The 15,286-nt window shown below is 41.5% G+C and overlaps 1 protein-coding gene across 9 annotated transcripts in view; it reads left to right on the top strand.

Moving 5' to 3' along the window:
• The window catches only part of ap3b2 (adaptor related protein complex 3 subunit beta 2), a 248,611-nt gene that overhangs the window by 177,363 nt on the left and 55,962 nt on the right, over positions 1–15,286 (top strand). For 6 of the 9 annotated variants that reach the window (XM_087982119.1, XM_087982116.1, XM_087982118.1 and 3 more), the window contains 2 exons: positions 4,282–4,338; positions 11,348–11,459. In XM_087982119.1, coding sequence (XP_087838245.1) covers positions 4,282–4,338; positions 11,348–11,459 — 169 coding nt within the window. The remainder of the gene's footprint in view (positions 1–4,281; positions 4,339–11,347; positions 11,460–15,286) is intronic. The other 3 variants (XM_043680547.2, XM_043680543.2, XM_043680541.2) reach the window with 1 other exon arrangement.

The following is a 15,286-nucleotide window of genomic DNA, read 5'->3' as shown; positions in this document are numbered from 1 at the left end:
GTGAGGTGTGCAAGTCCAGCTTGTCTAGGGGCTTATGGACTGTGTTGTTGGACTGTTAACTGTGTTTCTTTGTTTTTCTACTTTTTAGTAGGATGGGCTGTAATATTCAACTTTTTAACTTTATTTTCTTTATTTTTCTGCTTTGTACCTAGATTTTGTATCTCGATACCCTAATACCTAAGAAGGCACCATAAGTGGTGATTTGTAAACTTTTCTCTGTATTCATGTGAGTACATGTGACAACAAACTTAATTCAGTGAGAACAACAAATGCTGGAGATCACAGCAGGTCAGACAGCATCCATGGAGAGACAGCAAGCTGACATTTTGAGTCTAGATGACTTTTCATCAGAGCTTCAGCATTTGTTATTTCAGTACAGATTTTAGCATCTGCAGTAATTTGTTCCTACTAATTCAGTGAGAGATTGACCAAGTGTGGATTGGAAAATACAAGTCTAGAGATTGTGAAGGCATGGATGAAGGTTTCAACAGCCAATGAGCAGAAGCAGAGGTGCATATGGGACATCATTAAAGTTGATTAATGTCTTTATCAAATCAGCCATATGTCTTGCAGCACACACAGGTTGGCAACATCTGATCTAAAGGAATTTTTGCAAGCCCTAAGGAGAAGTGAAAGTCTTGAACATGGTATGTTCCTGTCTGATACTTTAACTCTGCAATTATTGTCTGGGAGAGAATGGCAGGTGACACTGTTGGAGATTGCTTTCTCAGGTCGTAGCAGATGTAGAGAACTTCAGGGTAACTATTACTCTGGTGAGGAGTTCAGAACAAAGGTCAGTAGAATTAGAGCCAGGCTGTTCAGGGATTTTGTTAGGAAACTGTTCTTCACACAAGAGGTTAGTGTAAATCTGGAAACCTCTGACTTGAAAAAGAGGTTGAAGGGATCAATTGAAAATCTCAAAGCTGAGATTGACAAATTTTGTTTGGCTTTTAAGAGTAATGCAACCAATGTAGGCAAATGGAATTAAGCAAACTGAAAGCTTTTGAATAAAACACTGAGGTTCCTTTCTGGAAGGAGATAATTGAAGTGGGATGTTTGAATTTGATCTCATCTTGGCTAGATTGCATTTGGAATAAGGGGAACTGTTTTAAATTCTTTATTAAGTGATGTATCCAAAGAGACTGGAAGAGATGCCAAAAAAAAGTCAGAATACCAATGGGCTCAGTGCTGAAGGTAATATATTGACAGGTATAGAGAATTGGCTCATGGGCAGGAAATGGGGATAAGGGTTCTTTTTCAGGGTGGTGACCTGGGATGGTGGGGCTCCACAAGGATCAGTGCTGGGACTGCAACTATTTACAACATATATTAATGACTTGGAAGAAGGTTGTACATGTAACCAAATTTGGAGATGACACTAAAATAGCTGGAAAGGTTGTGAGAGGGTTATAAACAGTTGACAGAGAGGCATTGATAGGTTAAGTAAGTGGACAAAAGTTGGTAAATGCAGTAAAATATGGCAAAATGCGAATTTGTTCCTTTGAAAAGAACAAAATGGAATCTTATTTAAATGGAGCCAAACTGCAGAAAGCTGCAACACAGAAGGATTTCGGGGTACTTGTGCATGAAATTAAGAAAACTAGCACATAGGTGCAGCAAGTAATCAGGAAGTCTAATGGAATGTTGGCCCTTATTTTAAGGAGGTTGAAGTGTAAGACAGAGAAGTCTTACTGCAACTGCATAAGGTGCTGGTGAGACCACATTCAGGCTACTGTGAGCAGTTTTGACCCCCTTATTAAAGGAAAGATCATTTCATTAGAGGCAGTTAAGAGAAGGCTCATTGGGATGATTCCTGGCATGGAGTGATTGTCTTATGAGCAAAGATTAAATAAGTTGGGACTCTATTCTTAACTTTAAAAGAATGAGAGGTGATCTCTTTGAAACATAGGATTCTTAAGGAGCTTGACAGGGTAAATGCTGAGAGGATGTTTCCCCTCATGGGAGAGTCTAGAACCAGAGAGCAAATAAAGGGGATGCCAATTTAAGAATGAAAGAAGAAGGAATGTCTTCTCTCAGAGGAGTATGAATCTTGGAATGCCTTGCCACAGAGACCTGTGGGGCAGAGTGTCTGTGAATATTTAAGGTTGAGATAGGTAGATTTTTGATCAGTAGGGGAATCAACGGTTATGGGGAAAGAGCAGGAAATAAGGGATGTCAGATCAGCCATGATCCTGTTGAATGATGGAGTAGACTTGAAGGGCTGAATGACCAATTCCTGTTCCTATTTCTTATGGCCTTGTTGTGATCTTTTAATGCTGGTTTGCAGATAGGGATGGAGCTGGTTTCCTCAATGTTTTGGGCTTTCTCTGGTTTATTCTAATGACAGAGACATTTTTAATTTACAAAATGTCCTTCATGTTTCATTTTAATCAAAATCATTTCCTTCACAATCACATTAATGAACGAGTTCTATTATTGAAATGATGGTAGTGCAGCTTTAGTTGAATTGACAATCTCTGTCTCTTCCCATTAGTCTCTGTGTGGAGAAGTGTAACAGGTTTGATTTTAATCATATTCATCTTTATCAGTTAACAGTGTCCCCACCTGATGATTTATCCTATCCAGTGCTCTATAGTATTTTGATTGTTGAAGATGTGGCTGGTGTCCTGTGAATGTGTGCTGTGGCTTAGTTAGCACGCTTGCCTCCTAAATCATAAGGATGTGGCTGCCTATCCCACTTGAGCATAAGAATCAAGGCTGACTCTCCATTACAGCGCTGAGGAAGGGCTACACAGTTGGAGGTATGTCTTTCGGATGAGACATTACATTGCAAGCCTGTCTGCCCTCAACAATGAATGCTAGAGATCTTTAAAAAGTCATTGACAAGTTTTGGTGGTCACTAGTGAGACCAGCATTTATACCCCATCCCTAATTGTCCTTGAGAAGGTGATGGTGAGCTACTTTCTTGAATTGCTGAGTTGTGCTGCAGGTATACTCATTGTACATTCATAGAGCAGGAAACCATGATTTTGACCCAACAACCTATGACAGTATTGGTACACAATCCTTTATCCAAAATTCTGAAATCCATGAAGCTCCAAAATCCGAAATTCTTTTTGTGGAGTGTGGAGCGTCATTTTGGCATGTGAATAGGTGACCCAACTCCACACCCACTCGAACCACGTCACTGAGATGTAACATGGCGTGTGGCCCAGCACTGGCAGGCATCAATTGTGTCTCAGTGTGTGTGCTATCCACACGTAGGTCTGCAGTTAGGTAATTTTTTTAATTTCACTGTGAAAATGTCATTTATTCCGAAATCCAAAAAATTCCAAATTCTGGAAAACAATTGGCCCCAAGGATTTCGGATAAAAGATTGTGTACCTGTACTTTAAGTAAGAGTCTGGGGAGTTCTGCTGGTGTCTTGGCCGATGTGCAACCAACCAACATCAGAAAAGCACAACTTATCTTGTCATTATCACATGCTGTTTATGGAAGGTTACTGTACTCAAATTGGCTGCTGTATTTCCCATGTTAGAAGTGTGACTAACCTTCAAAAATTACTTCATTGGTTGTAAAGTGCTTTGAAATGCACAGGCACCATGAGAAATGCTGTATAAATGTGAGTCTTTTTATTCAAGTAGAATTCTCTACTTGCTTTTAAGTTGATTAGCAGATATGAAAGCACAAAGTCTTTTTCTCACTTCTTTATGATATTGGGAAAGTTTTATTGCTTCAACTTGAGGTACTCAAGATGTAGACTAAATGACTCCATTCTCTGTCTGATAAATTTGCTTTATCCACCTTGATCAGTGGTGTCATAAAAATAGAAGTACTGGGCCTGGACAAACCCCAGCAATCAGATCTGAAGACTTCAACAAGAGTTAGGGTAACTGCGGGCCTGAATACTTTAAAGTAATGCCATTAGTTAGTAACCCTAGTGTGGATCATATGAAACCTCTCGGGTCAATATTCCCAAGGGATCCGTATCCTAGACAATTGTCAGCTTTTAGGAATAAAACACAAATGATTGATTCCTCAACAATTCATGGATCACAGAATCCTTAGGCAGCTAATTGATTATGGGGCAGGTTTGATGGGTCAAATAGTGAACTCCTAAAGTCCCCAGGCTAAAAGATTAGGAATGCAGATTAGTAATTAGCCCAAAACAGAAGAATGTAGATTAGTAATCACAAGACTGACCATAGGACAGGCAAAAAGATGTGGGTGGATATGGGGAGTATTTGCAGTGCTGTGGCTCTGCAGTTTGTTGAATTCTGGTTGTCTGATCGGGAGTGTCCTCTACAATGCTGCCTGCAGGAGGAAGCGACCGTGGAGATGGAGTTGCGAATCGGATTGCTGGGAGACTGGAAAGAGGTGTGGGTGTGTTGTTTGCAGTGCTGTGTTTTTATGTCAGGGAATCTGTGATTATTCATTTACTCGGGTATTCACCCAGAAAGTGCGATGTTGAAAGCGCAGCCTGCTCAAGATGATGGTCCTGTGGCGCAGTAAGTGGCATCCCCATTTCTAGAGCAAAAGCTTCAGATTTAAGTGCCATCTCAGGACTTGAAAGCAAAGGAAGGTGGCCCAAACAAGTTGATTATCAATTCATAAATCTTCCTCATATGATAGGTGGAAAGAACAGGCATGTTTCCTGGTTGACCAGAACTACATGATAGTTGCAGTGCAACAAGCTTCCTATGTTAAAAGACTGCACAGGCACGTTCTTGCTGTGAGCAAGCATTATCCTTATTCTGAGGGACTACAATACACAACCTATCTATTGCCACATCAAACTGCCACTACAGTCATAAATGCTTTGTAACTGCAGGCTTATTACTTGACAATATCAATGGCATTAAATGAACGTATTGATTGAGATAACCTAAATATTGAATCCATTGAACCAGGTAACTACAGCATTAGTCACCATAATAGGTAGTACTTCTGCTTTGAAGCAAAGTGTTTTGGCCCATCTCCCTTGTCGCTAAATCTTGGTGCTATTTAGGCACATAAATACAGCTGACCACACTAACATGAAGCTTTGTGTTCTTCACTTGCTTGTTTCATATGTTACATTGGCATCAGCATCTACCTGTTGTTGTTATTGCCATCTGTTCTAATGAGAAACCATGTTAGAAATGAATGCATTTGTTTGTGCTGACTTCAGTGTCTTCGGCTCTATCACAATTACCACAAGAACTAACCAAGCTGGTCAGAGAAGAATTCTACCCATTTTCTGTTTTAGGAAGGAGCAACATCTTCTTGCTTTGAGGAAAAACAGTCTGTTATCTGTTATTTTCTGCTTTGAGATCACCTCTTAAGGGTGGGTAAGAAGAGGCTTTGAAACTGAGAGTGGGCATTTGACAAAGAGCAGTGATTAGAACATAGAACTCTACAGCACAGGATTGGGCCCTTCGCCCCACAATGTTGTGCCGCCCATGACGCCAAATTAATCCAATCTCTTCTGCTTGTCCTTGGATCATAACGCTTCATTCCTTTCATATTCATGGGATTATGTAAAAGTCCTTTAAATGCCCCATACGTATCAAACTCCACCACCATCCTTGGCAACATGTTTCAGACACTGATCGTTCTCTGTGTAAAAAAGCTTGCCACCCACCTTTGAACTTTCCCCCTCTGACCTTAAAGGGGGCAGAAGACTCTGCAAATTGTATATTTTCTATTCAATATAAAAACAGATTCATAAGTGTGTTCATTTTTTTTGGAATGTATCATAATTTATTCATACAAATGCATCAACCTTTACATATTATAACATAAATCCTACAAAAGAGCGTAGTTATTTGAAAAATTGTAATTTGTGGTATAAAACATCTTGGTGGTCTTCTGAGAACTAATACTTGATATGAATCAAACAATATCAGTAGGAACTTAATTCTTGCTCAGAAACTCTGCATGGCTTGTGCTTATGACAATTCATGCCATGCTCATGAGAACTCTGTTGTTTATATCTTGTGTAAGGAGTTGTAAGTATTAGGGATGAGAGTTCTGGCTTGTTACCTCATGCGGCTCAGCTATGGTATTATTGGGCCAGCCTCTAGTCTGCCTCAAGGATCTTCCAGTGGCTAGAACTCCACATTTTGAAATCCACTGTTCTGCCTCACTGACACAATGCCCATTTTGTTTCCTGGCACAGCCAATTTCTTATGTTTATTCATTTAGATGCTTTTCAGCTGTAGATTCCATGCCAAACAGTGAGGTAGAAATCAAGACAGGCAGCTTTTCTTTGTGGAGGGAGTTTATTCATTTCCTCAGTCTTAGAATTTTCATCTCACGTTCAGTGTCGCACTCACAGCTGTTCCTTATTTCAATGTGGATAATTTCCAGTCAACCTGTTAAGAGATGTATAACATCTCTGGAGCAGATCAGATTTGAGTCTGGGTCTTCTGGTTCAGAGGTAGGAACACTACCACTTCATCCCAAGACACCCATACCCTATTTATATGTGCTCAAATATAATTAATATCCACCAGTTACTTCTCTGGTGGATATTAATCAGCAATGATATTATAATAATGAAGCAAATTTCTTGTACATTAATGACATTATGATGTCTGGAGTATGACCCAACCACTGTTGGTTAACAGAAATCTTAATAAAGGAGTTATAAGATGCTAGGTTTTTTGTTCTCTAGATGACCGATATTAGAATCTTTTAAATCTTTGGTTTTGTTGATTAATAATTAGTACATAAACTGTGAATGTTTGTAAGTTAGGAGAAATATAGAACTTAGAAGGTTAAGGGGTGGTCTGATTGAATTTTTCAAGATATTAACAGGAAAAGATGGGGTAGATAAAGATGAGCTTTTCCATTGGTTGGGGATGCTAGAACTATGGGGCATAGCCTGGCCCTAATTCTCAGACTATTCAAGAGAGATGTTAGGAAGCACTTTTACACACAAAGGGTGGTAGATGTTTAGAACTTTCTTCCACAAATTGCATTAGATGCAGGATCAGTTGTTAATTTTAAATCTGCGATTGATAAACTTTTGTCAAGCAAAAGTATTAAAGGATATAGGCCAAAGGCAAGTACATGGAGTTAGGCCACATATCAGCCGTGATCCCATTGAATATGAAATAGACTCAAGGGGCTAATGGTCTACTTCTGTACCTATGTAAAACCACATGTTGCTCCAGGAATGATTTAATTTACTCTCCATCTCCAAACAACAGGGCTGCTCCTAATTAATAGCAAATTTATAAAGGATTGATTCTGAACAAAGGTCTGGTTTGGTCACAGCTAAAGTATTGCAATCAGCTCTAGTCACTACTCTTTAGAAAGGATGTGAGGATCCTTGGGAAGGTGTAGAGGAAATTTACCAGAATCATTCCAGGGTTGAGACATTTTAGTGACAAGGTGAAGTTGGGCAAACTGTTTTTTTTTAACTTATAGATTCGTAATGTTGTACAGCATGGAAACAGACCCTTTAGTCCAATTTGTCCATGCCAACCAAGTTTCCCAAGCTAAACTAGTCCCATTTGCCTGTATTTGCCCTTATATCCCTGTAAACCTTTCCTATTTATATACCTGACTAAATATTTTAATCTTGTAATCTTCCTGCATCTACTAGTTTGTCTGGCCGTTCATTCCACATATGAATCTCCCAAAGAAGATTTAGGGAAGATTTGATACAGCTGAACAATATTATGATAGATTGAGATAAGGTAAACAAGGAGAGTTGCCAGTTGCCTGTGATTATTACTTGACAAGTAATGCCCTATTGATATCACAATTCATCATATTAATATTCAGACTCCCATATTAATAACCAAACAAACTAGCCCTCGGGAAGATTCAACATGAATGGATTCAGCTTGCTGTTTGCTGCAAATGATCTGCATGTTGCAAATGACCAAAAAGCAGCTCAGGGCATGATCCACAAGCATCAGTCACATGCACACTTTCTCTACAAACATTGGCATGCAGTATCCAACCACCTCTCATGGTCATCTTAGCACCTCTCTGTTGCACTGACAAGCATTCTGGAAGCACAACTTTGCACTGCTGTACACACTGGTAAGAGCATTGGGGGCTGCAGCAGGAGCACTTTGTGCACAGACACAAACACCAACCCATGGATTAGGCCAGGCTGCATCCTCAAGGCTGCTTGTTTGCTCTCATAGTACACATTCACTTTGCAGCTACCAAGATGCCTTTTCTTGTCTTGCAGTGTCAATTAGTACATTGCACAATAAGCAGTTTTCTCTCCACAGATGCTGCCAGACCTACTGAGTTTCTCCAGCAACTGCTGTTTTTGCTTGTTTCAGGCAGTCCTCAGTTAAGGGGGAACATATCTTGCAATGTGCCATGTAAATCTCATGCCTGCTTTATGTTCCACCAGCTTACTCAGCAAACACACAACATATGTGGGCGGCACGGTGGCACAGTGGTTAGCACTGCTGCCTCACAGCGCCAGAGACCCGGGTTCAATTCCTGCCTCAGGCTGTGTGGAGTTTGCACGTTCTCACCGTGTCTGCATGGGTTTCCTCCGGGTGCTCCGGTTTCCTCCCACACTCCAAAAGATGTGCAGGTCAGGTGAATTGGCTGTGCTAAATTTGCCCGTAGTGTTAGGTAAGGGGTAAATGTAGGGGTATGGGTGGGTTACGCTTCGGCGGGCCTGTTTCCACACTGTAAGTAATCTAATCTAATCTAATATGTGTTAAGCACGCAGCCATGTCTCAAAGTCTTAGGGAAGTAGTTGTCACTGATGTCCAGGCACCCATCGGTCTGGAATCCCAGTACAACAGGAATGATAACTAAGTTTATAGTTGACACACAGATTGGCCAAGTGGTTGACGGTGAGGTCTTAGGTTACAGAAGGATTTAAATGATTGGTCAGATGGGCAGATTGGTGGCAGATGGAATGTAACCCTGGTAAGTATGAGATGGTGCAGTTTGGACGAAGTAACAAGATAAGGGAGAAATCAAGAATGGCAGGAGAAGTAGGAAGCTCAGAGGAACAGTGTGATCTTGGAGTGTTTGTTCACAACTCACAGAAGGTGGCAGGGCAGGTTAATAGGGTAGGTAAGAAGGTATACGGGACACTTGCCTTTATCAGAGTCAAGAGTGTGGTGCTGGAAAAACACAGCAGATCAGGCAGCATCCTAGGAGCAGGAGAATCGACACTTCGGGCATAAGCCCTTCATCAGGACTGAGGCTTGTGAGCTGGGGTACTGAGAGATAAATGGGAGGGGGCATGGGGCTGGGGGTTAGTTAGCTGGGAATGTGATAGGTAAATGAAAGTGGGAGTGAAAAGTTGATAGGTCAGAGCATAGACTGGAACAGCAGGGAGGTTATGTACAGGTGTTTTGTTAGGCTACAGCTGGAGTACATTTCTGGTCTCTGCTTTTCCCGAAGGATGTGATTGTACTGGAGGAGGGGCAGAAGAGATTCACCAGAGTGTTGACAGGGATAGAGCACTTAAGCTATGAAGAGAGGCTGGATAAACTCAGGTTGTTTTCTTTGGAACAGAGAAGGTTGAGTGGGGACCTGACAGAGGTGCATAAGATTATGAGGGACATGGAAAGAGTGAATAGAAAACAGCTGTTCCCCTTAGTTGAACAGTCATTAAGCAAGGGCGCATAATTGTAAGTTGGAAGGCAGGAGGTTTAGAGCAGATTTGAGGAAACAGAATTTCCCCAGAGATCTGGAATGCACTGCCTAAGAGGATAGTTGTTACGGTAAGCTTACAACCTTTAAAAAGTACTTGGATGTGCATTTGAAATGCCCACTGCATTCTAGACGCCTGTCTGCTGTAGTTGCTCTGCCTGTGCATTTGGATGAAGTCTTTGTTTGCCAGCACCACAGATTCATCCCCTGCTTAGGGCTGATCAGGTAACTGGTATCTGGCAGACCTCCAACTGCCAACAGTCTGGGTAATTTCTTCCATAACCAGCTGAAATGCTGTTGTATTGAGATGCTCGCCAACTTGTGTTCCTACACTCTCTATGCCTAATGTTTCCATTTAGGCATCATTACCCAAGCGGTTAGTAGTGTGCAAGTGACAACATTTCTGAGGCCCCATTTGTCTCGCGCTCAGAGCTTCAGGAGGTGCTTCTGGTCGAACCAGGCAGTTCTCCATAGACAATAGAGTCTTGTGAGTTAGCTAAGGGAAGTGTGGTATTAGCCCTAGTGGAATAGGGAGAGTTATTTACCTTCTAGAAGTACTACTGGCTGTTCTTTTGCAGCCTGGAAATGGCACTGCCTCAAGTGGTGACCGTGGACCAAGCTGGTAGCATTTTGGCATGACTTCCTTTGCTGGTCTTCCAGAAGAGGACTCCTCTCCTTCAATCACCCTATCAGGACCTCCAGGTCCCTTGGAGAATCATGATGCCATCTTTTCTTTTCTGCCATGTTCTGACTCTGCCCTTCGAGATGCAGTGCAACTTTAGAATGCCAGAGCTCGTCCAGGTCTTCTAAAGTCCAGGTATGGGCTCAAGAGTTGCCAGTCATTTGCAGATATCCATTGAGTGGCAAGCTACTCTGGGAATAGCACGTGGTAAGATGAGTTAGAAATGAGACACAAGATTTGCAGTAGGAGTGTAATAGTTCATTAATGCGGTGAGTTTAGCAAGATACAATGAGAAATCCCACTTGGCCTCACTGTGAAAAACCCTCCAAAAACCTCAACGCAATTCAGACTTAGTCAAAAGAAACTTAAGATTCAGCCAAGGAGTCTCCCATTTAGAATGGAGATAAGAAAGATTTCTTTTGTATTCACTTCTGCAGAGAATATTGTTGATTAAATATATTCAAAGTTAGAGTAAAGTTTTGATTGACCAGAGTGAGAAGTTATGGGACCAAGCCAGAAAGTGGAGTTGAGACCACAATCCAATCAGCCATGATCTTATTGAATGGAGAAGCAGGCTTCAGGGGCCAAATGGCCTACTTCTCCTTCCAAATTTTATGTTCTTGCCAATCAAGCTGGACATTATTACACTGAATTTGTTACACATGGAAAGGCTGGGTAATTTTGACGCTTTGTATCTCAACATAATGCATGTGTCCTGGGCTGGGAAGCATGGGCCTTGTGTGATTTGTGTGTCCTCTTACCTGCATGTTGCTTAGGACTTTTGCACAGACATTTTGAGAACTGACAATGACTTCACATAATCTGACTTAACAGCATTTGGTAGAAATTCAAGGTTGTATTCAGTGTTGTCTTGTGCATCTTCCACTGTCTGTGCCCAACTACACACCAATAATGAGTTTAATAGTGGACCATGAGAGTTATAATTTACAAGACGAGCCTCTAAATCTCTCTGTCACATCCTGATCCAAAACTACGGCCTGCCTTATGGTTTGATTCCCCATGTCACTTTGTGCAAATTGGATGAATCATTACTTAATTCCTTCTTCCCAGGTTTCAGAATGGACTAAACCCATTGGCAGAGAAAAGAGAAAGGAGAAGGTCGAAAAACCATTCTATTCTGATTCCGAGGGGGAGTCTGAACCTACTGAATCAGCAGACAGTCGTGAGTAATGAGTGCTGGAGGTTGCAGATGACGGAAGTTGTAATCTCACACAGTTGCCTCAACTGGAAATGTTCGCAATTTATTTTGTTAGCACACCTTTTTAACTGCTTTTAGGTGTTGTTGATATTAGATTAATTAATTAATTTCTTAACAAAAGTATAGAACCATGAGGTCCTAAGTTTTCTAATTATCTCCCTTTATCCCTCCACTTGATTTTTTCCCCTAAAGACCCTCCTAAAAAATCCACCTCTGATCATTTAGAATTAGAATCTCTACGGCCCAACAAGTCCACACCAACCCTATGAAGGGTAACCCATCCAGACCCATTCCCCTATTACTCTACATTTCCCCCTAACTACATTTACCCCTAACTACATTTCCCCCTAACCTAACCCACATGTCCCTGAACTCTTTTGGGCAATTTAGCATGTCCATTTCATCTAACCTGCACATCTTTGGACTGTAGAAGGAAACCGGAGCACTCTGAGGAAACCCACGCAGACATGGGGAGAATGTACAAACTCCACACAGTCACCCAAGGCTGGAATTGAACGCGGGTCCCTGGCTTTGTGAGGCAGTAGTGCTGACCACTGTGCCGCCCCTTTTAAAAAAAATTAAAAATCTACCTCTAATCATTTAGCCCACTATCTCCTTAGATTAGATTACTTACAGTGTGGAAACGGGCCCTCCGGCCCAACAAGTCCACACCGACCCGCCACCCACCCATACATTTACCCCTTCACCTAACACTACGGGCAATTTAGCATGGCCAATTCACCTGACCTGCACATCTTTGGACTGTGGGAGGAAACCCATGAAGACACAGGGAGAATGTGCAAACTCCACATAGTCAGTCGCCTGAGGCAGGAATTGAACCCGGGTATCTGGTGCTGTGAGGCAGCAGTGCTAACCACCGTGCCGCCCTTAATGTGGCTCACCGTCATATTTTGTTTCATGATGAAGTGCCTTGGGATAGTTTATTATGGTAAAGACACAATATTAATATAAGTTGTTATTGTTGAGTTGAGGATAGTCTTCACAATAGAAGATATAAGTTACATATCAAAATTAGAGGGTAAATGTGGGGCAAATAAGATTGAGGAAATTAGAGTAATTAATATCAGCAGAGACAAAATACTGGAGCAGTTCAAAGGACTTCAAGAGGACATTGGGTCATTATTTAGATGTGGAGTTCAAGGATATGGGGAAAAAGCAGGAGATTGGCACCAAATAATGATCGTTTGAAGAACTGCAAAGACAGTAGGCTAAATGGTCACCTTCTGTGCTGCAACAATTCTGATCCTGTGTGATTTGAACCTGACAAATCTCTGTGACCTATTAGCTTCATCCTACGAGTTCTGAAACAGAGGGAGTGGATGTGCTGGCTGTGGTTGCTTGAAATTTGGCAAATGTAACAATGCTTTCAGAAAAGGGAGAGAGAGATGGAGAGAGATAGAGAGAGAGAGAGAGAAAAAGAGAGAATGGAACAGACCAGTTAGCCTGCCATAGTGATCAGGAAAGTGCTGGGAACTATTACTAAAGAATTCTTAAAAATTCATTTAAAAAAGCATAGTATGATTAGAACAAGTTAATACTTGTTTTTGGAAGGGAAATCATATTTAACAAATATAGTAGTGTGTTTGAGAATGTAACTGGCAGAGGAACCAGTTGGTATCGTACACTTGAACTTTCAGAAGGCAGTCAATGAGGTGGCCAGGCAAAAAGGTCAGTCTACAAGATAAGGGCTCATGGAATTAGCAGTGATGTATTAGCACAGATATAGAACTGGTCTCCATACAAGAATAGACAATAGGTGCAGGAGTAGGCCATTCTGCCCTTCGAGCCTGCACCACCATTCAATATGATCATGGCTGATCATCCTTAATCAGTATCCTGTTCCTGCTTTATCTCCATAACCCTTGATTCCACAATCCTTGAGAGCTATATCCAACTCTTTCTTAAATGAATCTAGAGACTGGGTCTCCACTGCCCTCTGGGGTAGAGCATTCCACACAGCCACCACTCTCCGGGTGAAGAAATTTCTCCTCATCTCTGTCCTAAATGGTCTACCCCGTATTTTTAAGCTGTGTCCTCTGGTTCAGCACTCACCCATCAGCGGAAACATGTTTCCTGCCTCCAGAGTGTCCAATCCTTTAATAATCTTATATGTCTCAATCATATACCTCTCAGTCTTCTAAACTCAAGGGTATACAAGCCCAGTCGCTACAGTCTTTCAGTGTAAGGTAATCCCGCCATTCCAGGAATTGACCTCATGAACCTACGCTGCACTCCCTCAATAGCTAGAATGTCTTTCCTCAAATTTGGAGACCACAACTGCACACAGTACTCCAGATGTGGTCTCACCAGGGCCCTGTACAGCTGCAGAAGAAACTCTTTGCTTCTATACTCAATCCTGTTGTTATGAAGGCCAGCATGCTATTAGCCTTCTTCACTACCTGCTGTACCTGCATGCTTACCTTCATTGACTGGTGTACAAGAACATCCAGATCTCTCTGTACTGCCCCTTTACCTAAATTGATTCCATTTAGGTAGTAATCTGCCTTCCTGTTCTTGCCACCAAAGTGGATAACCATACATTTATCCACATTAAACTGCATCTGCCATGCATTTGACCACTCACCTAATTTGTCCAGGTCACCCTGTAATCTCCTAACATCCTCATCACATTTCACCCTGCCACCCAGCTTAGTATCATCAGCAAATTTGCTAATATTATTACTGATACCATCTTCTATATCATTAACATATATTGTAAAAAGCTGCGGTCCCAGTACTGCTCCCTGCGGTACCCCACTGGTCACTGCCTGCCATTCCGAAATGGAGCCATTTATCACTACTCTTTGTTTCCTATCAGCCAACCAACTTTCAGTCCAAGCTAGTACTTTGCCCCCAATACCATGCGCCCTAATTTTGCTCACTAACCTCCTATGTGGGACTTTATCAAAAGCTTTCTGAAAGTCCAGGTACACTATATCTACTGGATCTTCCTCATCCATCTTCAGAGTTACATCCTCAAAAAATTCCAAAAGATTAGTCAAGCATGATTTCCCCTTCATAAATCCATGCTGACTCTGACCTATCCTGTTACTACTATCCAGATGTGTCGTAATTTCATCCTTTATAATAGACTCCAGCATCTTTCCCACCACTGAGGTCAGACTAACTGGTCTATAATTTCCTGTTTTCTTTCTCCCACCTTTCTTAAAATGTGGCATAACATTAGCCACCCTCCAATCCACAGGAACTGATCCCGAATCTATCGAAGTCTGGAAAATAATCACCAACGCATCCACGATTTCTTGAGCCACCTCCTTAAGTACCCTATGATGTAGACCATCAGGCCCCGGGGACTTATCAACCTTCAGACCTAACAGTCTCTCCAACACCAATTCCTGGCAAATATAAATTCCCTTCAGTTCAGGTTCTTCAGCCACTGTTACCTCAGGGAGATTGCTTGTGTCCTCCCGAGTGAACACAGATCTGAAATACCAATTCAATTCTTCTGCCATTTCTTTGTTCCCCTGTTTCTGTCTTCAAGGGCCCAATTTTAGTCTTAACCATTTTTTTTGCCTTTCACATACCTAAACAAACTTTTACTATCCTCCTTTATATTATTGGCCAGTTTACCTACCTACCAGAAAGAAGACATAAATGGAGCAATTCTAAATTGGCAGGCTAAGACTAGTAAAGTGCTTCAAGGATTAATATTGGGGTTTCAGCTATTTGCAATCTATATTAATGATTTATACAAAGAGATAAACAATAACATATTAAAGTTTGTTGAAGATATAAATCTAAGTGAATTA

Source organism: Chiloscyllium plagiosum, unplaced genomic scaffold (genome assembly GCF_037043375.1).
Source record: "Chiloscyllium plagiosum isolate Xiang-an unplaced genomic scaffold, Cpla_swu_hap1 HiC_scaffold_42, whole genome shotgun sequence".
NCBI classification, from domain to species: Eukaryota; Metazoa; Chordata; class Chondrichthyes; order Orectolobiformes; family Hemiscylliidae; genus Chiloscyllium; species Chiloscyllium plagiosum.
The sequence above is the reverse complement of the archived record's forward strand: the minus strand, read 5'-3'. Positions and strand labels throughout refer to the sequence as shown.